We start from the raw sequence: 24,553 nt of genomic DNA, 5'->3' as shown, positions 1-24,553 counted from the left end.
TACTGGGGACCTGGCATGTACCCTGACCAGAAATTGAACCTTGATCTCCTGGTTCAGGGTCAATGCTCAACCGCTGAGCCACACCGGCCAAACCGGCAGGTGAGGTGATTTTTTTTAATGTTTAATATTATCTTAGAGTGTGGTGAGGTGTTTTTTTGCCTGTTTTATGAAGAAAGCAATACCTGCTTTGCCCCTCATAAGAGAAAACATGAAACTAAAATTTTTTTAAAAAAAAGATATGAGAATTATATGTGTGATTCCTTCTGAGACTATAATGTATTAAAATGGGTTGGGCATTATTGATACATAGGATAGTATATTTTCATTTTCAAATAGAAAAAGATCAACTTCTGACTTCTTGTTAAAAAAAAAAAAAAAAAAAAAAAAAAAAAAAAAAAGTAGATCTGACAAGACTGGGCCCGTTTCCTGTATGAACACCTGGTTGGCTGACTAATGGCTGCCCCTCTTGGAAGCCCAGCCCTGATGGCATCTGAGATTGCAGGTACTTGTGTGGAGACACACACACACACACACACACACACACACACACACACGGCTCTCCGTCAGGCCTTCCTCCCCAACACTAGGTTTCCATTGGCCTCTTTAAAATGGAAAGTTCTGCCCTAGCCGGCTTGGCTCAGTGGATAGAGTGTCGGCCTGTGGGCTCAAGGGTCCTGAATTTGATTCCAGTCAAGGGCACATGCCCAGATTGCGGACTCGATCTCCAGTAGGGGGCATGCAAGAGGCAGCCAACCAATGATTCTCTCTCATCATTGATGTTTCTCTCTCTCCCTCTCCCTTCCTGTCTGAAATCAATAAAAGTATATATTTTTTTTAAATGGCAAGTTCTCTGAGTGTCTTGCTCCTTCAAACTCCTAATTCACTGGGGACCTTGTTAGAAATCTGGAATCTGCCTTAGCCAGTTTGGGTCAGTGGATAGAGCACCGGCCTACGGACTGAAGGGTCCCAGGTTTGATTCCAGTCAAGGGCACATGCTTGGGTTGTGGGCTCGATCCTCAGTAGGGGGCGTGCAGGAGGCAGCCAATCAATGCTTCTCTCTCATCATTGATGTTTCTATCTCTTTCCCTCTCCCTTCCTCTCTGAAATCAATAAAACATGTATTTTAAAAAAAATGAAATGTGGAATCTCAGGCCCTACCCTAGACCTGCAGAACCAGCACCTGCATTTTAACAAAGTCCCAGGAAATTTGTGTCACATTCAAGTCTGAATAACACCGTCCAGATTCATAAATGCTGGCTGCACATTAGAATCATGTACATTTTTAAAATAGTGATGTCTGGCCCCACAGTCAGAGAAGCTCAATGAATTGATCTGAGGATGGGCCATGGCGTGAGTCCTTTTACCACCTCTCAGGTGATTCCGTGTGCAGAATGGGGACAGCCATTGCTATAATGTACTCACCCTATCACTCAACCAGACACAACTTTTCAGGAACAAATCTATTTTCAAGTAAATGTTTTCATTCCTTTGCACCCGATTGTAATTCAGAGCCTGAAAAATGCCTGCCATTCTTTCTTCTCGTCTCTTCCAGAATCATCACCTATCTTTACTGGCAGATCACAGAGGGAAGGAAGATTATGATCAGGCTGCTCCATGAACAGATCATTAATGTAAGTTCTGCTGGACCCATCTGTTATCCTCTCCCCCTTTTTAACATTTTATAATGGAAATTTTCAAACATATTCCCAAACAGAATAGTAACATGAGCCCCCACCTGCCCACAACCCACCCGGACAACCATCAGCAATTGTATCTTCTTTTTTCTTGTTGTTGTTGGTAATCCTCACATGAGGATATTTTTTCCGTTGTTTTTTATAGAGCATGGAAGGGGGGAAAGGAGTGGGCATGGGAGGGGGGAGAGAAACATCTATGTGAGAGAGGCACATCGACTGGCTGCCTCGCACACTCGCCCTGACTGGGGCTGAGGAGAGAACCTGCAACACAGGTCATTCCCTTGACCAGGAATTGAACCCGCGACCCTTTGCTGCACAAGCCGATGCTATAACCACTGGGAAACACCTGCCAGGGCAGCAATCCCTTCACTGCAAATCTCTGGGTTATTTTAAAGAAAATCCTAGACTTTATAGCATTTTATCTGTAAAAACTTCTATATGCCTAAGATATACAGACTTTTAAAGAAAGAGAACCACAATACCAATCATCACACCAGAAAGAAAACTTAATAATTCCTTACTATCATCCAATATCCAGTCAATGGTCAGATTTCCCAATTGTATCATTAAGTGTCTTTTTACATTAGGGTTGTTTAAATCTGGTTCTGAAAAAGTGCCATATGTTGTATTTGGTTGGTATGTCTTTAATGTGTCTTTCAATCTATAACTGTTCTCTTCTCCTGCCATTTATTGTTGAAGAAAGCAGGTCACTGTGTTGTAATAATTCCCACATTCTGGATATATCTGATTTTCAACCTGTGGTGTTTGGCATGTTTTGGGGTGTTTGTTTTTTTTAATGTTTTTATTGATTTTTTTAGAGAGAGGGAAAGGGAGAGGGATAGAGAGATAGAAACAGAGAGAAGCATCATCGATTGGCTGCCTCCTGCACTCCCCCTACTGGGGATCAAGCCCACAACTTGGGCATGTGCTCTGACCAGGAATCAAACCAGTGACCGCTTGGTTCATGGGTCAATGCTCAACCACTGAGACACAACAGCTGGGTTGGCATGTTTCTTTTTACTTTTTAAATATATTTTTTTATTGATTTCAGAGAGGAAGGGAGAGGGAGAGAGGAACATCAAAGATGAGAGAGAATTATTGATTGGCTGTCTCCTGCACAGCCCCTACTGGGGATCGAGCCTGCAACCCAGGCATGTGCCCTGACCAGGAATCGAACCGTGACCTCCTGGCTCATAGGTTCATGCTCAACCACTGAGTCATGCCAGTCAGGTTCTTTTTACTTTTTATTTCCTGTAAACTAGTGGTGAGATGTAGAGATCTGATTAGAGTCTAGCTCAACTTTTTAGCCAGAATACTTCATAGATGATGCTATGAGCATCTTATGGCATTTGAGGTATAAAATGTGATTGTCTTTTTTGTGTGTGATGTTAAGAGCAATCAGTGCTTTGTTAGCCTGACTCATCCATTATAAAGCTCATCAGCCTTATCTCTAATGGCCTTGGCAGCCTTTGATGAGTACTGCCTAGAGAAGATCCATTTATTTCATTATGGATTACAAAATAGTGATACTCTGATTCTAGAATTCTTCTGCATATATTAGCTGGAACTCTATAAAAGAAGACTTTTGCTCACCAATGACTTGATTACCTTGCATTCCCAAATTCAGTGCTTCCGTAGAGAAGATTTCCAATTAATAAATGTAGAAGGAATGAGGGGAACAGAAAATCATCATAAAACAAACAGCACAGTAATAATTGTTACAAGCGAGATCCACTAGTGGAAACTAAAATTAACGAGTGAAAATTGAAGGAAAAACGAGGGCATGGGACCTGGATTCACCTGGACTAGACAGACCATCAATGGTGCTCGCTAGCCCACCTCAACTCAGGTGGAACATACCACTCTCTTATCTGCAACAGGTTCACAGGAAAGCAACTCACCCCCCTGGGGAAGGCATACCCTCTTCCTTCCTTCCCCTTCCCAACTAGGGGATTATTTAACTCGGTCTATTCCATTGACATAGATAACTTTGACAAATGAAATAGATTTGATGTCCTTAGATGCAGAGCTATAAGCTTTGACATTCTCAGTGGGAGGACAGGGCAGACCCAGGCAATGCTGGGTGCCCACGCAGGGTTCTGGGGCAGAGGGAATGCCAAGAAGGGAGAGACAATAAACCATTTGTCCTAGACCTTTGACAGTGGCATGTAAGCTGCTTCTAGCATCCAGGCTGGAGAAGGCTGCTACTCAAGCCTGCTAGGGGAATTGCTTTAGAGGAGAATATCCTAATTCAGGAAGGCTTTGGGGGATCACTTGGCTTTACTATGACATGTTTTATTTCATCAAGAAAAAACATGGCGGCAATATCCATCCAATGGACCCTACCTGCCTACAAATAAGCCTTCCCTTCATTTGCTTCTCAACTCCACATCACCATTCATCCTCCATGTTCTCCTTTTCCTTTTTCTTCTTGGCAGGAGGGCAAAGATAAAATGTTCCTGATAGAAAAGTTGACTAAGCTGCAGGACACAGAGAGGAGAGCAAACCCCAGCTCGCTCACACTGGAAAGGACAGACGTGGAGGTGAGGCTGGAGGCCGCCTTGGGATCCCTGTGACCCCTACTTGCCTCCCTGTGCAAAGGACATCAGGGAACTAGAATCACATGAGGGCACTTCACCTTCTGTGTTTACACATTTCTGTATTTTGTATTTAAAAAACCGTACTCACTCATTCAACACTTTCCAGGCCTGGCCTTGCTCTAGGTGCTGGACTATTGTGGTGAACACAGCAAAGGTGTTGTCCTCATGCAGTTTGCATCCATCCTTCCTATAAATTGAATCATACGAAAGTATATCCCACCGTGATGAGAAGTGCCCTGAAATCTCACCCCTCTACATTAATGTATATTCTTCCCGATCTTCCCCCTAGGCAGCTGCAAGCATACTACATGCATCTCACATTTTTATTTATTTTTTTACAAAAGAGGGGTTATAGTATACACATGTATCATAACTCCCCCCACCCTTAATATCTCAGACATTGTTTCAGTCTGTACATATTTGGACATTTGGATTGTTTTCATGTTTTTTAAGATCACAAACAGTACATAATGAAACATTTTTGTTATAATTATTTTAGGCAAGTATTTCAGCCATAGGATGGCCACATAATAATGTTAATAGATATTGCCACATCACTCTCTTAAGAGTTTACTAGTCTCACTCTTACCAGGAGGGCGTATGAGATGCCTGGCACCCTGATTCCAGAGCCTATGCTGGCTTCCCTGGTGACCTGGAAGATACAGATAAACAGCAAACCCATCTTATTCAGACGCCACTAGTTCTGGAAGTTAAGACTTTGTCAGAAGGAACTGTTGTGTCAATTACTATCTGTGCGATTAATACTATCAGCACCATTTAGGGTTCTAGAGGCTCAACTCTAAATCCTGTGGAGGCAGGGACCATGTCGATGGCCTTGCAGCCCCAGGTCCTAATCTGTTACCTGGCATAGTGTAACTGCTCTGTGACACGAAGTGGGGGCGGGGGGAGAATGAATGGAATCACAGCCCCTAAAGAACACAACAAAACATGTTTGATGTTTCTATGGTTGAGCCTTGTCACCTCTCCATTTTAATCTGTCACCTCTCCATTTTAATCTGTCACCTCTCCATTTTAAAATTGGGGGGGAGGGGGGTGCACATACCTTCCCAACAATGCAACAGGACCTGGGCTCTTTTCCAGTGATAAGGCTGCCTCTTTTCTTCTCTTTCAGGAGCCGGCCCCTTTGCACAGCAGGGAACATGAAGCTGCTCATGGTGAGTAACCCAATTGGCGCCAAAGAAGACCTAATTTACCTAGAGGACAAACCCCAAGGTAGAGGGTCAGAGCTGCTCATGAATCAGTTACTCGTTCAATTGCAAGAACCTACCCAAAGTGGCTTTAGCAAAAACCCAAGAGTAATTCTTGCTTTAACAGCCGGGGCTCACAATATGTCACAAGAACCTGGTTTCTTTCTGTTCAGTTGTTTTCCATGTCAGCTCCTTTCTCAAGGAGGCGCTTCCTAATAATTGCAAGGCAGCTTTCTCAGCTTCTTCTGTCAACTGGCCAGAGCTGAGTCACCGGCCTCATCTGTAGACGCAGGTGGAACAACCGTACAGACCACAGGGACTGGGACTGGGGGAGAGTGGCTTCCCTAAGAAAACCTGTGGCTGATGCCAGAGGGGAATGAATGCCGGGGAGGAAACAAACAAACCGATCAACTCATCTTTTGGGGGATAGCATTTACTGAGACTTATCCAATGATGGGAGTTCAAGGGGCAGCGCTGAAGAAACTTAAAAGGAGGAGGCAAGGAAGGCATGAGAAGCTGAGCTCTCTTGAAGGCCAATTTGGCCTTTCCCTTGGAGAGCTGGGGCAGGGTGTGTCTGTGCTAACTTCTCTTTCCTGTGTCAAACCCAGACCTGCGATTTAGGAGGTCAGTTCAAGAAAATAGTCCAAAGGCCTGAGGATTATTGTGGTGGCCAGACAACAATCAAAAAGGACAGAAGATAAAGATGCAACAACGTTTGGAGCTTCTTGGAAGAAAATTCAAGCCATCTGGTAGGAGTAGAAACTGACCACAATGTAAATACTGAAGTAAAATTGGCCATTCCCTGCTGCTATTTAACACTTGAATTGCTGATTTTTTTAAGATAAAACATTTGGGATTTTCTAATAAAGACTGTCGTAATATTTTAACTAGTTCACAGAAACCTTGGAAAAGATAACCTGGGAATGATGTATTTTATCGTTAAGAGATGTGCATATGAGTTATTGGTCCTTAGAAATCCCTCCCCCCAGACCTCCCAGACCTGGCAAAGGTTTGGAAAGTGGTGCTCAGACAAGTGGTACAGCCTGAATAAAAACGTGGTCCTCTGTCAGGGGTGTGATGCCTCTCAGTTGTGGGACCTGCATTTGTTCATGACTTTGAACTAAAAATATTCCAAAAGTGAAATACAAACAGGGGTCTCATCTATGAAGTCTGTTGCATATGAAGTACATGAGTCTTTGGGGTTGGACGGGGATGTGGGTGTGGACAGGACTCTGACCTGTGAGGTTTTATATGTGACCATCAAAGTCTTATGTTGAACCAAACATGAGACCAGTGGTATGTGTGGAATATATATATGTATGTATATGTTTCTGTGGGGAATAAATATGTGTGTGTGTGTGTGTGTGTGTGTGTGTGTGTGTATACCTATGCATACACATATAGATAGCATTCTTTTTGCAGATTTGCCAAATGATTCACAAGACCTGTGACTGTACTTAAAACTGAAGGGTCCAGCAGAAAGGTGCAATTACCAAATTACCTGAGGTGTGGAATTTCCTCTTGACTCATCACTGTCATGAAATCTAATTGGAACTGAATTTAAAAAACATTTCAGATACATTTGAAACACAAACATACAATCAGTGTTCAATCATGGATTCACTTTTTCATTCACTTAGTTATTCATTAATTCACTTTATCAACTGAGTTAATTTCTTGTGGTGGCTAGTAGTGTCTGTTCATTTCACAAATACGTGCCAAGTGGTGAACAAAATAGTGAACAAGTTAAGACACAGTCTCTCCCCTCAGATGCCTAGCAAGTTAACTCAGATAGGAGCTTAATAATTAATATTATAATTGTATAGATGCTGTGCAGGAGAAGCCCATGGGACAACTGGGATACAACTTGTCTCGGGTCAGTGGAATTGGTATTTGAAGTGATTTCCGCCCCCCCAGCTCTGTATCATCTTAATGTTGTTTGTGTTTCTCTGGCTTCTACATCAAAAGGTAAACTCCCTCTGAAAGCATCATTTTTGCTGACTCACTACATACTAAAGGTTTCTATCTCCATTCACCTCCATCTCTTGTCCCCACTTGTGTGAAGCCTGCTTCCCTGGAGATGTAAACACAACAGAACGATTGAGTCTGCCGGCCTCACACACACGTGGATGTGAGGATGCGTTTTACATTTAGTCTTGAGATGGGGGTGTATTAGTTTCCTGGGGCTGCCGTAACCAAATATCATGGGTTGGGTGGCTTAAACAACACAGATTTATTTTCTCACAGTTCTGGAGGCTAGACGTCCAAGATCAAAGTGTTGGTATCCACAGTTTTGGTTTCCTTCTGAGTCCTGTCTCCTTGGTTTGCAGACGGCCACATTCTTGCTGTGTCTTCACACGGTGTTTTTCCTCTATGTGTGCAGATTCCTGTGTACCTTTCAGTGTTCAGATTTTCTCTTCTTATAAGAACACCAGGCAATTGGAATAGGCTCACCTTTATAGCTTCCTTTTAATTTATTCACCTGTGTAAAGGCCAGATCTCCAAATATGGTTACATTCTGAGGCACTGGGTGTTCAGACTTCAGCAGAGGAAGTTTGGGTCGACACAGTTCAGACCATAACAGAGGTCAGCTCTCCCCGTCCCATCATAGCCTCTCTTTAGGCATCATGGTTCCCAGTGCTGGCTGCCCCCAGAATCACATAGGGAGCTGTCGGACAACAGCCAAGCCCAGGCCCCACTCTAGACCAACTAGAGCAGACATCCATATTTTTTCTTTAAAGCTCCCCAAATGGTTTTAGTAGAAAGCCAGGACTGAGGACTACTGAGCTAGGATCTAGAGTAGTCCTTCCCAAACTTGCCTGACCATAAAACCACTGGAGGCACTTATTAAACATACAAAAGGTGAGTTCATAATATCGCATCAAAATCTTCAGGGGACATTCCCCATTTTCCTCTTCCCACCCTTATTTTAATTAGTTCAAAATGATAAAAGTAACATGCTTAACATGCTTTCCAACCATCCCTTGAAAGCTGGCAGTTTTACATATATATATATATACATATATATATATATATATAAAGGATATATATATGTATATATTAGCCTCTTTTGAATTTCTGCAGGATCTGATCCTTCAAGCGGTCTCAGCGAATGGCCCAGTTCATTTCTTAGGAGGCTATGAGATGCTTTTGTGTAAAGTTCAATTATAAAAGGAGTGGCTAAAATAGCACAGACTAGCCCTAATCAGTTTGGCTCAGTGGATGGAGCGTCAGCCTATGGACTGAATGGTCCCGGGTTCGATTCCAGTCAGGGGCATGTACCTTTGTTGCAGGCACATCCCCAGTAGGGGGTGTGCAGGAGGCAGCTGATCGATGTTTCTAACTCTCTATCCTCTCCCTTCGTCTCTGTAAAAGTTCAATTAAAAAAATTATAAATATAAAAAAAAATAGCACAGACTGGCATATTTTTTTTATAACCTTTGAATTGAGGACAGATGGTAAGAATTCAGCTCACTCATAGGAACTGTCTCTAGTATGGTAGCACCTCACAGAATCCCCCCTCACTTGTCCAAGTCAAAACGTTTTCATAGCATTTCCATGTCTGATCAACCGCCAGACAGACCATTGAGAGGAGCTCACTGTGGAGCAGAGGGCCCTCTGCTTTGCTCACGGCTGCAGCTGATACCAGTGCCTTACACCTGTGTGCTGTTACTCTCCACTCGGTGCCTTTTCCACTTTAATCGCCAGGGCTCTTGTTGCAAAGCAGATTCTAATTTGGGAGGCCAGGAGGGATGGGTCTGAGGACCACACCCTGAGCAGTACGCTGGAGCATCCTCACATTTTTTTTCTTATTTTATCTGCACTCTTAGGGACATTTTTCAAAAACACTCCCACTTCTATCATTTGAACCTCATACCATTATGGCTGTAAGACAGTTAGTGCAAATATCATGACCTCCATTTGACAGGTGATGAAAACTTGGGCATGCACAGGTAAGTGATTTGCCTAAGGTCTCCTAGCTAGCCAGTGGCAGAACCGAGGACTTCAGGTTTTCTCTAGCTCAGTGGTTCTCAGATTTGTGGATGTATCAGAACTGCCTGGAGGTTTAAAACGAATCCTGAGCCCCACCCAGAGTTTCAGTTCTGGGACGGGCTCTGAGAATTTGCGTTTTTAACAAGTTCCCCCATAGCTGATGTTGAATAAATGTCTCAAAGGACAGCATCCACTGTGCCTAGCCTCTTAATACTTGGCGTTTGGCACATAGATTTTGAGCATAAAGTTTAATAATAGAGCACACAAAGTCATCGATCTTCAGCATTTTTGATAAATCAAATAACCTCACCAAACCGTAACTGTCACTCCATGCTAAAGGTTTCAGTGGATGTTTGAATGTTCATTAATCCACACCCTTCCTATCCTCAAGGCTGTGGTTTACTGTTCTGTTCAAGCACTGTTTCCACTTTAGAGAGTGGTAGGTGTAATTTTATTTAGAAATTTGCATCTAATAAAAATAGAATATTTATGTCTTGGTAAAATTCTTGTCAAAACAGGATTGTAGACGCCAGTCTCCAAATAAGAAAATGAGTATTGTTTAATCAAGTAAGTAGTAGATTTTTTAAGCCTTTTGAGGTAGCCCTTCAATGTTATGTCTCCAGAATCCTGAAAGCAGAGGTGCAGTCCAATGAACAGATGTGATTTTTATCTGTATTGATGTTCTTAGAAAGAAAGCTTTCGATTGGGATTTTGGATGGCCCCTTGATACTGCTGAATCTGGATCATTTATCTAAACTCCCAAATTTTCATCTTACTGTATGTGTATCTCTAGCTTCCTCAAGGAAGTTTCCACTGATATCCTCTAATTCGTTCCTTCAACATTTATTGAACATATACAGGCATTGCTACAGGTATGGACCAGCCATGATAAGCAGGGCTTTAGGATGTGGGCTCTGGAATTATATCACCTGTGCTTGAATCCTTATCCTATTACTGTTGTGTGACTGTAGACAAGCTACTTAATTTCCCTGTGCTTTGGTGTCCTTTAGCATATTATGGTAACTACCTCATGGTGTTGTTGCAAAGTAAATACATGGAAAACATGTGAAATAGTGTCTTGCACATGGTAGTCAGTAAATGTTATTAACAAGCCTTTTACATGAACTTTCGTTTAATCACAACCACCCTCTGAGGTGACACTACTACTGCCCTTATTTTACAGATGAATTAGTAACTAGTCCAAGGTCATACAGCTGGCAAGGTGCTAATCAGGAAATCAGATTTACCTTTCTCTGATCCCAAATCCTGTTTTTAACCCAATACCAAGCCTTTCAAGTAAGTACTTAATAGTATATATATTATTTCAGAGAGGGAGAGAATAGAAACATCAACGATGAGAATCATTGATTGGCTGCCTCCTGCACACCCCTTACTGGGGATCAAGCCCAAAACCGGGGCATGTGCCCTGACCAGGTATCAAACCTTGAGCTCCTGGTTCATAGGTCAGCGCTCAACCAGAGCCACAGTGGGCAGGCAACAGTAATACTTATTAACATCTTTCTTCATCCAAACTCTCCATTCTTCAAGGCCCAAGCCACTTTAGCACAGGCTCTAAATCCTTAATTGGGTATGGCACAGTCAAGAGCAAAATGGATTCGGGACAAAAGTCAAGACAGTAAACTGGCTTTCAAAAGGTCTTCACACAAGAGGGATGTTAACTTTACTGCCCCTAAAGGCATTCCTTCCCTGTCGGTGTGCATCTCTGAATATAAGTCACAGGAGGAATTTGGGCCACAGAAATTTTGGGTGGTTCTCATCATTTGTCATAATGTGACACAGAAATACATGCAGTTTAGGTATCTGCTCCATTTATTGAATAAATCTTTATCTTATAATCTTAACATTCAAGGAAAATTTTATAAATGGAAAATTATCCCAAACCCCACCTACATGCTCCTGCCAACACCAACTATAGCAAAAGTCCATTTGCTTCTCACGGCCACCTGGCTGCGTGGACCGGTGGCCTGCCGCGCGTGCGAGGCTGGTGACCCACTGGACTCAGGAGGGAAGTCATGACTAAGTAGTGAGGCCTGCGATCAAGGCTACAGATGGGGCTGTTAGGTAGGGGGAAGAGGGGCCTAGAGGAGAAAGAAAGCTTTGCAATCTTTTAAAGTCTCAACTTTATTTTAAATATTGCTATTTAAGTTCACAATAAGACCCTCCAGTAGCTCGTGTGGGAAGGAATTGGGAATCAAGAGCTGTATAAAGGCAGGCAGGGGGTTAAAAGCAAGAGCTCTGAGTCAGACCAACCTAGATTTGAATCCCAATTGCACCAAGAAATTTGAGACCTTAAGTAACTAATTTTGCAGTGCCTCAGTTTCCTCAAAAAGCCAATACCTCTAAGATTTTTGTGAGATTTAATTAAGATAATGTGTTAAAAACCACTAAAGATCCTGGCAAATAGTAAAAAAAAAATTTTAACTATCATAAGATCAGGCTCTGCTACATCACCAGTGGTGTCATTTTTGAATAAGACCCTTCCCTTTCACAGGTTTTAGTTTTCTCACGTAAAATGAGGATAAGCCTAGATGTCCTTGAATAGTCTCCGATCATCTGTTGTAGAGTAGCCTGAAAGGGTGAAACTCTGCCCCCTAGTGGTCTATAGTTCTTATTTCAAGATACCACAAACAATCCCTCAGGCTGGTGTCAAGACTTCCCTGACATTTGCGTCACACTGAAGCTGTTGCCCCGGCACTGGATTGCTGATAGCAGCTTCCCTAAATTCCTTATGTCCTAGGATTTGATGCTTGATAAGCAGTTTTCCCTTCGTGCTCCTTTTAATGATTTTATTATTAGTATGGTCACAAGTTTGATGACTACAGTACATTGATAATGTAGCCAAATACAAATATTTTAAATAAATTACATGTGTGTCAAATTTTAAAATGTCAAGTTTGAGTGATCATGCGTATCCCATGCATTTGCATTTGTGCTCCCACATTGCACAGCTCAACCTGTGCCTATCCTCACTGGGTCTTGGTGTGTGCCTCAGCAAGGTCTGGGCAGGAGCTATTGTGCCTTTTTTTGCAGACCCAGATTTTCAAGAGCAATGGTGTTGAACTCAGGCATTCCATGGAGCACGGTGGCAACACCAGGCTTTGCTTTGGTCCAAGGTTAAAATGCAATTACCAACTAGTGCTTCTGCGGGCCACCCGATTCCCCATGGCTTGGGCTAGCACAAAGGGTTTTTCAGGATCCCTGCATGAGGCCAGCAGGCAATCTCTGTACCCATGGCTTCCTCCCTGGGGGAAAAGTCTAGTAGTGAGGTGGGCAGTCTTCCAACATGCTGTCGGTGATATAGCTGGAACCAAGATAGGATTCATAGTAACTTTTTTCATCAAAAGTATTAACAGTCCAACCAACCACCTGAATGCCGTTAGCGGACCACTTCTTTAGGTAGTTCCTGGAGAAAGAGGAAAAAACAAATCTGTTAGAACAATGACCAGTTGGCCTAGGAATCTATGCTGGTCCCTAAGTCTGGTACTCAGTGAGTACTCGCAGCGCTCTTAACTGGCCGCTGCACTGAAATCGGAGAAAATGTTCCAGAAGCCAGCTGTCACACTGTCACAGCTTAAAACTTTTCAGGGGCTTACTAAAAATCCCACCCCTTCCCAATAAGTCATAACAGAGGCCGTTCCTAGCTTAGTCCCACCTGTCTCTTTGGCCTCATCTTAAACCATACCCCCCCTTTCTTTCCTGTGCTGCAGTACACTGACTTTCTTTTAGTTCCTTGAAACAACCAGATTCTTGGCTGCCACAACATTTTTGCATGTGTTTCTCCCTCTGACTTGATCTCCACACCACTCCCCTCAGTTCCTACTCACCCTTTAGCTGTTTTCCCCAACTCCCCTGACTAGGTAAAATTTTATATGCACACTGTTCTCACCTACAAAGCATTTATCTTAGCTGTAATTTGTTGAATTTTTATTTGATTAGCATCTATCTCCTTTTCCACTTAACTATAACCTCCATGAGGACAGAACATGGCTTTGTTTCTTTACCACAGTATCTTCAGATTCTTAATACCTTGCAATACTGTAGACCAAGCATGTCAAACTCGCGGCTGGCCACGAGAGTTTGACATGCTTGCTGTAGACATACACCAAATATTTATTAAATTAAATGCATACATTATAATCAGCTGAAATACACAGCTACAAAACTGCTAAAAAACAGGTTGCCAGTACATTAAGGAACAAGTAGTTTTGGAAACAATGGAGCAGAGCCTGCGATGTAGAGGGGAGTGGGAGGAAAGACTGAAGAGATGAGTTAGGCACCCACAGGACATCTTCACTGTGGTTCTGTCTGACCTGGATCCTACATTGGTTTTCAAAGGAGACGATCACAAAAAAAATGTAATTTCTTTCTCATCAGTTTGACAAATTTATTTTTTCTATAAAATGCACTTAAAACCAAGAATATTTGATCAACTTGTTTTTGGAAATAATAAAGTATGCCTGAACTCTTCCCACCTAAGAAGCTAGTGGCATTCCAACTTAATAAAGGCACGTTGGGCTCTGTGGGTGGGAACTTATCCAGGCTGTCCACTGTTACTCTTCCTTTCCAAGAAGAGCATTCAAGAAATGTGTCAGAAGATAAAATACTGTTCAACTTACGGGGATATAGAATCCTTCTGTACGAGGAAAGCTGAAATCCCACACAGGTACCACAAGACATTATGCATGCTCCAGTCGAGTAAAATGTCTAAGACCACAAATGTGGACAGTTTCCACATGTTATCATAGCGTGGTTTCCCATCTCCCGTATGGCTGAGGCTCCAAGGTCTGTGAGTTAAAGCCGTTACTACATTCCGATCTGTTTGTCTCATCTGAAAAGGAATTTTGGAAAATATAATAATTATCATAAGTCCAATACCTCTCACTTCTTATTTAAATTTAGCCAATGTTCTCATTCTGAAAAGTGATTTAGTACCCTGTCCCCATGTCTATTAAATAAGTACTCTATCATAAACACTTTGAGAAAATAAGGTTACAGAGTAAAGCATCTATATACATAAAAGCCCAGAGACCCTAATGGCGGAACAACCAGAACGACAGGAACAACTAGTCGCTATGAAGCGCACTGCAGCTGCCAACCGGCCCGATCCGGGCCCCGATAGGCCCCCAACCTCCCGCAGCCCCTCTCCCCCAGCCAGCCCTGCCTCCAATAGGGCCCCCCAACACAACTGGGGGCGGGACCAGCCAGCCAACCACCCGCGGCCCCTCCCCGCAGCCGGCCGGCCCCCCGATAGGCCTCAATCACCGGCCAGGCCAAGGGACCCCACCCATGCACGAATTCGTGCACTGGAACTCTAGTTTAATATAAGTATCAATAAGAACAATTCCTTTACAATTCTAAACAAACTGCAATCCTATCTTTAAAATGAGAAAATCATAATCTCAAAGAGAAATCATAATCTGGGGGTCAAGTTTTAATAATGTCACAAGAAAATACTTTCAACAGGATATCAACTTAAATTTTGGGCAAAGATAATTAGAACTCAATGAGGATGGAACTACAATCATTTCAAGATAGGCTGGTTAGCTTTTGATCCTTTCTAGAGAAAATGGCTGAAAAGAGTGGTGGGGGTGGGGAAGCAGGATAAGTACGTGAGAAGAGAATAAAGAGGAAAAATGTGGGGTTGGGATAGGAAGAGGGCAAAGGAGAAATCGGGAGATATGGGTGGAATTATTTAAGTCTGTGTTCTATGCTCCTCTGGAAAATACAGCATACATTTTAATTTTTTTAATGTTTTTATTGATTTCAGAGAGGAAGAGCTAGATAGAAACATCAATGATAAAAGAGAATCATTCATCAGCTGCTTCCTGCGCACCCCCTACTGGGGATCAAGCCTGGAATCCGGGCATGTGCCCTGACCGGGAATCAAACCATGACCTCCTGGTTCATAGGTCCACTGAGCCACCAGGGCCGACCTGCAGCATACATTTTAAAAGCCTCTGTGGCCAAGTAAGTTTGGGAAACACTGATCCAAATATTTGAAAGCCCTATGAGACCTATTCATCTTATTGACAGTTTACATGTGGACTGGCTACACTCTTACTATAAAATTTTAAATGTATGCTCTGTTGGTCACTATTAAAGAGTGCTACAGAATCAACTCATTATTTTGGAAACTGGCAAATTAAGGGAAAGATTAAGCATTTATTTGCCTATTGGGCAACTAAATAGTAGATTAGTTTCTTTTTATAGAAGTATTCTAGCTAATACATGAAGAAATTATAGAATTAAAATATTAACATTTTGCAACCCCTAATAAAGTGAGAAAGCTGACCACTGGCATCAGTAGCAGCTGCTAACAAGAGTCAGCCAGCTATTTTTCAAAAGGTATATTTTGCTGTTACTCAGTAAGATGTAGAGCTACATAATTCTTTCTGTTCTGAGAATGTTTTCCAAAGTAATCTGAATGAACCTATAAACATTAAAAAAAAAGGAGCTAAAAAGGAATCACGGGATTTTTAATATATTTTTTATTGATTTCAGAGAGAAGAGGGATGAGAGAGAGAAACATCAGTGATGAAAGAGAATCATAGATTGGCTGCCTCCTGCATACCCCCTACTGGGGATCGAGCCCACAACCAGGGCATGCACCCTGACTGAAAATTGAACCATGACCTCCTGGTTCATAGGTTGACACTCACCTACTGAGCCACACCAGCCTGGCCGGAATCATGGTATTTTTAAATGGGATATGAGTACATTCCCCTTCCTGAATTTCTCTGGTTAACTTAAAAGAGGAGTTTCTTAACTGATTCAGTTCAATTTAATTGGCATCTGTCTTACAGTTATTTGGCCCATTGCTATTATCACCACCAACTAATATAATATTATTTACAACAAATATCCTAAATCTTACCTTATAGATAACTTCTGGCAAGAAAGAGCAGACCATACTAGTATTGTATAGTTGAGGAAACTCCATATATATTTTCTTTAGAGCATCAATAGCCTGTAAAACATAAGCAATTCATGTATTTAAAATCTATTAAAATGTAATAGTCTTAGGCAATAACTATTACATATTAAGTACAACCCTATCAAATAAATCAGAGGTTTACTAATATGTAGGGACACTGAAAGGAGTATTAGTAGATCCCACTATCTATTGGGATATATTTTAAACTCACATCTGCAGCATCTGAAGAAATTGGAATACAGCTACTTTATTGTCTTGCTAAAAGGCTCACCTCTTTTGTCATATTTTTGGAAAGTATGGCAAACTGTAGGCCAGTGGAGGCTAGAAACAAAATTTTAAAATATTTTCCCTATACCTTAGTGTAGCCACTAGGAAAAGTCCTTTTATACCCAAAATTCTATCACCCTGTGCTTTTCCGAGCTAAAGTATAAGCCACCAGCCTGGAAACTACAAAAGGGTAGGTTTTCTCAGTCCAGAGGACTGAGAGGAAACGGCATCCACCATGAACATGAAGGTAGGAACAAGGGAGGAATTGGGGAGAGCTGGAAATCTCCCAACTCTCCACAAGGTGAGCAAAAATTTCTTTTTGTAGCCCAGCTAATAAATGAAGAAGGAATTATAGAATTAAAATATTGACATTTTGTAACCTCTAGTGAATTAATAGATTTGGCCATTGAATTTAATGCTGCTACATCATAATTTTTGAAATGCTGCTAATTTTTGGAAAGTCACACATACCTATAACCAAATAAAGGCAACAAAATGGATTCCAAAAAAGAAAAAAAGAACACAGAAATTATTCGTGTTATGCTTCCCCTTCACTAATGGAACAGAGCGTGAGCCACAGAGCCGAGTTATTTTCCCGCTGTTTGAATTATCACATGCACTGCACTGTGTGTAACTCTTCATCTACATTATTTATTTAATTCTCACAACAACCCTATGTGGTAGTTTCTTTTATGATTCCCATTTTACCCATGAGGAAATTGAAACTTATCAAGGTTGAGGTTACACTGTACCAAGTCCATAATATTGGCTCCTGTGCTCGACTGTCACCAATTTGCCGCCAACATCTGATCCTTTATATGACATTTTGGTGAATTGGATCACTATGTTCCACCCAGGCTTGCCCAAACCACCTTTTGAGCACCCAACCAGAAAGCTTAAATAGCTGGATTAACAACAACAAAATTGTCTTCTCCCTCTGCCCACCTCCCTCTTATTCTAAGACAGTGGTTCTCAACCTTCCTAATGCCGCGACCCTTTAATACAGTTCCTCATGTTGAAATTGGTGACCCCCAATTTCAATGTTACAAATTGGACATAATTAAAGCATAGTGATTAATCACAAAAACAATATATAATTATATATGTGTTTTCCCATGGTCTTAGGCGACCCCTGTGAAAGTGTCGTTCGACCCCCAAAGGGGTCGCGATCCACAGGTTGAGAACCGCTGTTCTAAGAGAATAAGTATGAAGGTCAGTACACCATGGGTGAAATGTAGGACCTATCAGGGTTCCCAAATATGGGCCTTATTATCAATAAAACCTGAAGTGCTCATTAAAAATACATGTTCCTTGATCCCTAGACATTTCAGAATTTCTTCTCTAGTTGGTATGACCCAGAAATCCATAGTTTTTATAGGCATTCCTGGTAATTCTGACGCAGACCAACTGAAAAACCTAGAACTATCAATTTAAAAGAATAATAAATTAACCAGAGCACCATTCTCTTTTTTCTTCAAAAATAGTTTACTAGCCCTAGCTAGTTTGGCTCAGTGGAGAGAGCATGGGCATGCGGACTGAAGGGTCCCAGGTTCGATTCCAGTCAAGAGCACATGCCCGGGCTCGATTCCCAGTAGGGGCAAGCAGGAGGCAGCTGATCAATGATTCTCTCTCATTATTAATGTTTCTATCTCTTTCTCCCTCTCTGAAATCAATAAAAATATGTATGTTTAAAAAATACAAGTTTACTATACTAAAGTTAGAATATATACTGTGGCTGGTATTTCAGATTTTAACAACTGGTTTCAATTGTATACTGGGATTAATTTTAAAACTTGGCATCATCAGAATTCTAAACCAGTAGATGGCCATTACTGATTCTAACTATTATAAGCTAGGGGTAAATACGCAAGTTACCCAAATGCGGAAAAAGTATTTGTACTTGAAAAGCTGATTACAGCCGAAACCGGTTTGGCTCAGTGGATAGAGCGTCGGCCTGCGGACTGAAAGGTCCCAGGTTCGATTCCGGTCAAGGGCATGTACCTGGGTTGTGGGCACATCCCCAGTGGGAGATGTGCAGGAGGCAGCTGATCGATGTTTCTCTCTCATCGATGTTTCTAACTCTCTATCTTTCTCCCTTCCTCTCTGTAAAAAAATCAATAAAATATATTTAAAAAAATAAAAAAATAAAATAAAATAAAAGCTGATTACAAAAGAACAAATGTTATCTGAACTACATTTTCCCATTATTTTCCATTGCAATATGTTTTCATGAGTAAAAGTGTATGTTCTAAAATGTAAGCAAAATTTTACATAGGAATGTCATACATATTTGAAAGTATTATAGTAGTTTTCTGACACAAGTATACCAGTAACTATTCAAATCATAGAATAACAAAACTATACATAAGAGATAGAAATCATACAGAAGGGCTAAAGCTGTGCAAAAAATATCCTATTAGCTATCAGAAGCTTTAAATTTTATCCATAGTTGTCTATCTAAGACAGCGGTTCTCGACCTGTGGGTCGCGACCCCTTTGGGGGTTGAACGACCCTTTCACAGGGGTCGCCAAAGACCATCGGAAAACACATATATAATTACATATTGTTTTTGTTCAATTTGTAACAACAAAAATATATCCTGCATATCAGATATTTACATTATGATTCATAACAGTAGCAAAATTACAGTTATGAAGTAGCAACGAAAATAATTTTATGGTTGGGGGTCACCACAACATGAGGAACTGTATTAAAGGGTCGCGGCATTAGGAAGGTTGAGAACCACTGCTCTAAGACCTTTAGCAGCCAGATGAAACTGGTTGTGTCAACTCCTGTTTAAAAAGTGCCTCCTTACTATTTATTTCATATCTCTGGCAAAAGCTTTATGCAAATTGGAGATACCTCTTCTATGTTATGCTACTTGTAGAATATTAGTTGTTAAAAGGTTCCATCAAAGGTTAAAAAAAGATTCGGTGATTTACAGTTTTCCTTACAGATGTGGATTTTTGCATTGTACACTTCCATTAAGCAAACATAATTTATAAAAATAATTTAAGAATAAATAACAAAATATGTAGTTTTGGAAATCACTAACAATTAAAGATGTCTTTTTTAAAAAGCAAAGTCTATGGTATAAATTTTACCTTATTTGCATGGCCCTTGACATCAAAGAAGATTGTGAGGTTTTGGTTTAGGGACTCTACAACTCCTTCTCTCAAGGTAGGGATTTTTTCATTAGGGAAATCATTCCTGTCAGAGAGGGAAAAGGCATAGTACATTGCAGGAAAAACAAGAGGTACAAGTTTAGTGGAACAGACATTTAAACAATGTCTCCCAAACAAAAGGAAAGAATGTTTTCCCCAACTTCCTTTCTTAACTACACTAAAGTCCAAGGGTAATTTACTATACGGACTTGAACCAAAGTACAGATATTCCTGACCAAAGAACAGAAACAACAACAAAAATCATTTAATTTTTAGGAAGTCACTGGATTTCCACTGAATTAGCAATATAAGTAGAAATTCTACTCAACAAAAGGCAGAATATATGCCACCTTTGGAAACTCAGAGACTTAATTTTAAGATTGTAATTGCCCTTGCCCTAACCGGTTTGGCTCAGTGCACAGAGCGTCGGCCTGCGGACTGAAGGGTCCCAGGTTCGATTCCTGTCAAGGGCATGTACCTTGGTTGCACGAATTTTGTGCACCGGGCCTCTAGTAAAAATATATATTTTTTAAAGTTAAACAAAATAAAAATAAAATGTATTAAAAAAAGAAAAAACAAAATGCAACCTATTCCAATTGTAGAATAAAAACTTGTTATTGCTAAAGATATAAAGATGGTATACTGACTCTGTTATCATGCTTTTCCCTCCCCTCCAAGATTTTTAAATTGATTTTTAAAGAGAGAGAAAGGGAGAGGGAGAGAGAAACATCAATATGAGAATGAAACATGGACTGATTGGCTGCCTCCTATACGCCTCCTATGGGGCATCAAGCCTATAATTTAGGCATTTGCCCTAACCAGGCATCGAGCCGACAACCTTTTGGTGCATGGGACAACACCCAACCAACCGAGCCACACTGGCCAGGGTTGATACCATGCTTTCTTAAAGGATTTTAAGAGTGATGCTGACACTAAGCATTTTTTGCTTTTTAAGTGCTAACTTTGAACCTGACATCCTATGTGCAATGTCACTGTCACATTAAAACCAGCCTTTTACTCTAGCTGGTTTGGCTCAGCGTCTGACTGTGGACTGAAGGGTCCCGGGTTCCATTCCGGCCAAAGGTGCATGCCCAGGTTATGGGCTCAATCCCCAGTTGGGGGTGTGCAGGAGGCAGCCAATCCATGATTCTCTCTCATCATTGATGTTTCTATCTCTCTCTCCCTCTCCCTTCCTATCTAAAATCAATAAAAATACATATTTTTTTTAAAAACAGCCTTTCCTTCGCATGCAGCAGAGCATGAAATATCTGATTACTACAGTAAAGGGTAATCTCAGCAGCCTGGATTTAGAACTTGCAAGTATTACAATATTCTTTCTAGACTAAAACATGATTTCCTTTGGCTGACTTTTAATTTCTTTCCGATTCTAGGAAAATTAAGTCTAAATCATCTTTTCGGGAGGAATTTAACTTAACCATAGGGTGGAATACTCAGTACTCAAGTAGTACTCATCATTGTCCAGAGAACTGATACGACATAATAACAGTAAGCACAGTTTTCAGTATTACAAGAGGAGGATTTAAATAACCACGTTCCACTTGTGCACTGCTGGTGGGAATGCAGACTGGTGCAGCCACTATGGAAGACAGTATGGAGTTTCCTCAAAAAACTACAAATGGAACTCCCATTTGACCCTGTGATCCCACTTCTAGGAATATATCCCAGGAAACCAGAAACACCAATCAGAAAGGATATATGCACCCCTATGTTCATAGCAGCACAATTCACCATAGCTAAGATCTGGAAACAGCCTAAGTGCCCATCTGTAGATGAATGGATTAGAAAACTGTGGTACATCTACACGATGGAATACTATGCTGCTCTAAAAAGGAAGGAACTCTTACCATTTGCAACAGCATGGATGGAACTGGAGAGCATTATGCTAAGTGAAATAAGCCAGTCAATGAAGGAAAAATACTACATGATGTCACTCATTTCTAGATAATAAAGACCATTATAAACTTATGAACAAAAATAGATACAGAGGCAGAGCTGCCTCGAACAGACTGTCAAACTACAGCAGGAAGGCCGGGGAGGGTGGGAGGGCAGGAGGGGGGTAGGTAAGAGATCAACCAAAGGACTTGTATGCATGCATATAAGCATAACCAATGGACATAAGACACTGGGGGGTAGGGGAGGCCAGGGGATTGTCATGGGCAGGGGAATAAAAAAGGAGACATATGTAATACTTTTTGTAATACTTTAAGCAATAAAAAAATAAAAAAATTAAAAAAAACACAACAACAACTAAAAATAAATAAATAAATAAATAAATAACCACGTTCCAAAGTATATTATTACCCAGTATACCAATCCCAAGGTGTTTATAGTTGTTAATGGTAGGAAGAGTGTGGGTTCTATGGTCATGAACATTTGAGAAACACTAAATTAAAGGTAAGAATTGACTGACATGGGCTCTTTCCCAGGAGGAACAACTAGAGTAAAGTGTTTGATTTTACTTGATCATAGAGCCCTTTTCTTGGAGAATATTGTATAGGACTAGTTTTGATATAAATATATATAGGGCGTCCCCCCAAAATATATACACACAATTTGAATAATTACAAAGGCAGTGTTTGTTAAATACATTTCATTTTTCAAAACTGAGCTATCAGCTGTTAAAGTGTGTATACATTTTTGGGGGGACACCCTGTATGTATACAATTTATATGACAGTACAACGTAACTGTCATGTTAGTGACTAAGACAGAGTATTGTCTTAAGAATAATTCCGAGGCCAAATTTGGCCTCAGTGGGAAAAGATTAAAAACATCCATTTCTGTTGTTCCTGGCACCTGCTTACTACTTGGGAAATCTGCAGACAGTTCAAAATAAAACACAACCAAACAACTCTCCCGGAGCAGAAAATGTGCTTGGAGACGCCAGTGTCTGTCATCTCCAACAACAGCTGAAGATATGTTTAAGAGACCATCAACAGCTTACCTTAATCTGTGATTTGCTGCAGGATTAAGCTTCCTAATTTGTTCAAATGTCAAATCACATATTCGACCAGTGCCATCTGTCGTCCTATCCACTGTGTTATCGTGCATTAAGACGGGAACCCCATCAGAGGTAAACTCAATGTCCAGCTCCACGCCTGTGGCTCCATTCTTAGCTGCCTTAACAAAAACATCAACAATATTAATGTCGAGTGTCATTTTGCAATACAAACACTCAAGGCAACCAACAGCTACTCTTACGGATTCTTTTCAAATTCAATTTATCCGTTCCTCAACTGATGGACCACTTCTGTTGTTTCCACTTTTTGACTATTATGAATAACACTATGAACATTCGTATCCAAATTTTTATGTTTCAATTCTTTTGGGTGTATACCTAGGAGTGGAATTGCTGGATCATACAGTAACTCTATGTTTCACCTTTTGAAGAACTGCCAGACTGTTTTCCCACTAGCTCTTAAATCAGTGAAAAATATTTAAAAAAAAAAAAAAGCAAATGACATTTGAGCTGAGACCATAATAGACAAAAGGAAGTCAACCATATGAAGATCCAGGGGAAGAATGTTCCAAGCAGAATAAATAGCAAGTATAATACAAAGGCCACAAAGTGACCTCATCTATTGATTCTTGACCTAAACAGCATACATCTGTGGACGTCTTTATCCCATTACCCTATTTCTCGATTGCATTTTCGCTCTCTTAAAGACTCTCATGTATGTATTTACGTGTTTAAGGCCTGTCTCCTGGACTCCAGTGCAACTTCTGTACAAGCCAGATGCCTTTCTGTCTTGTCCATGACTGCATGCTCAGCGCCTGGCACCTGGCAAACATGAGCGTACTCGCTGGGTTCTATAAATACTTGAAGTCGGGAGGCTTGCCAGACGTCAAAGGGATGGAGGGCCACTTCAATGTCTTCCCGGCGGGCGAATGGGGTTATGGGAAGGCAGGCAATCGTGAGAAGACGGGGGAACCTTCGGAAAAGACACGCAGGAAGCAGTCCCAGCTCCCCGGAGGTGCGCGAGGCGGCCGGGGTCTCACCTGCCGAATGGCCGCCAGCGTGTTCTCGGGGGCGTCGTGGCAGCCGCCGCGGTGGGCGATGGCGGAGACGCGGTCGCGGGGCCGCAGCACCTGCAGGGCCCGGCGCGCGGGCAGAGGCTCGAAGCTGAAGAGGCGCAGCAGGAGGTAGAGGATGCCGGTGAAGAGGCAGGCATTGCAGGGGCTGCGCGTCACCAGCAGGAACAGCAGCAGCAGGAAGGAGAAGGGGCCCAGGAGGCCCCCCTGTGTCTCCCACAGCCACATGCCGGCGCCCGCACCGGCACGGGCGGGAATCCCGGACCCGCCGGGCTCCCGGGACAGGAGAGCGAGAAGCAAGGGCAAGATTTCAAGGCACTCACCGCAGGAGCACCCTTCAAGGGTTACAGCGCCGCGCAATGGCGGCGGCGGCGGCGGTCACATCCGGAGAGGAGCCTGCAGCCCAGCCAATCAGGGCCGGGGACCTGCAGAGGTCGGGGGCGGAGCCTCTGGGTGGCCCCGGAGGCGGGCCCAGGTCCCAGGCTCGCGTCCCAAAAGCGCTTTTGGGGTGATTTCTGGGGTCTGGACATCAGCGCGGCTTTCAGACCCCAGAAGGAGAGGGGTGCAAGAGCCGTTGTACGGTTGCACGACTGCACGGGTTCTTAATGACTCCTTCATTC

The 24,553-nt window shown here is 41.9% G+C and overlaps 2 protein-coding genes and 1 long non-coding RNA gene across 10 annotated transcripts in view; 1 reads left to right on the top strand and 2 right to left on the bottom strand.

The window, feature by feature from the left end:
- Positions 1–6,708, top strand: part of TMC5 (transmembrane channel like 5) — a 43,521-nt gene extending 36,813 nt beyond the window's left edge. For both annotated transcript variants that reach the window (XM_036308803.1, XM_036308804.1), the window contains 4 exons: positions 1,553–1,631; positions 4,133–4,237; positions 5,427–5,469; positions 6,111–6,708. In XM_036308803.1, the coding sequence (XP_036164696.1) occupies positions 1,553–1,631; positions 4,133–4,237; positions 5,427–5,469; positions 6,111–6,157 (274 nt within the window). In that variant the 3' untranslated portion in view covers positions 6,158–6,708. The remainder of the gene's footprint in view (positions 1–1,552; positions 1,632–4,132; positions 4,238–5,426; positions 5,470–6,110) is intronic.
- LOC118656062 lies at positions 2,858–6,125 on the bottom strand. The gene is made up of 3 exons (XR_004967480.1): positions 5,358–6,125; positions 4,884–4,946; positions 2,858–4,481 (listed from the first exon to the last, which is right to left on the bottom strand). It is a non-coding gene; the product is annotated as an uncharacterized LOC118656062 (long non-coding RNA).
- Positions 6,709–10,609: 3,901 nt separating the features above from the next.
- On the bottom strand, positions 10,610–24,315 carry GDE1 (glycerophosphodiester phosphodiesterase 1). Of its 7 annotated transcripts, none has more exons than XM_036308801.1 (7): positions 24,257–24,312; positions 23,901–24,024; positions 22,846–23,017; positions 19,822–19,927; positions 16,391–16,483; positions 14,133–14,344; positions 10,610–12,919 (listed from the first exon to the last, which is right to left on the bottom strand). In XM_036308801.1, exons 3-7 carry the CDS (start codon positions 22,950–22,952, stop codon positions 12,772–12,774), a joined length of 666 nt encoding a protein of 221 aa, XP_036164694.1. In that variant the 5' UTR covers positions 22,953–23,017; positions 23,901–24,024; positions 24,257–24,312; the 3' UTR covers positions 10,610–12,771. The 7 variants fall into 7 exon arrangements, with proteins under 7 accessions (XP_036164694.1, XP_036164691.1, XP_036164692.1 ...); XM_036308798.1 differs by having other exon boundaries at positions 22,846–23,021; positions 23,588–24,024; positions 24,257–24,311; XM_036308799.1 differs by having other exon boundaries at positions 22,846–23,021; positions 24,257–24,311.
- Between the last annotated feature and the right edge of the window lie 238 nt (positions 24,316–24,553).

The sequence above is a fragment of the Myotis myotis genome, unplaced genomic scaffold (genome assembly GCF_014108235.1).
Source record: "Myotis myotis isolate mMyoMyo1 unplaced genomic scaffold, mMyoMyo1.p scaffold_m19_p_5, whole genome shotgun sequence".
Taxonomy (NCBI): domain Eukaryota; kingdom Metazoa; phylum Chordata; class Mammalia; order Chiroptera; family Vespertilionidae; genus Myotis; species Myotis myotis.
The sequence above is the reverse complement of the archived record's forward strand: the minus strand, read 5'-3'. Positions and strand labels throughout refer to the sequence as shown.

Coding starts and splice junctions, on each gene's coding strand:
- GDE1 (XM_036308796.1), bottom strand. CDS start 24,161: ATGTGGCTGTGGGAGACACAGGGGGGCCTCCTGGGCCCCTTCTCCTTC. Junction 19,928..22,845: donor GCAGCAAATCACAGATTAAG/GTAAGCTGTTGA, acceptor CCTCTCTGACAG/GAATGATTTCCCTAATGAAA. Junction 12,920..14,132: donor CAGAAGGATTCTATATCCCC/GTAAGTTGAACA, acceptor CTCTTTCTCCAG/GAACTACCTAAAGAAGTGGT.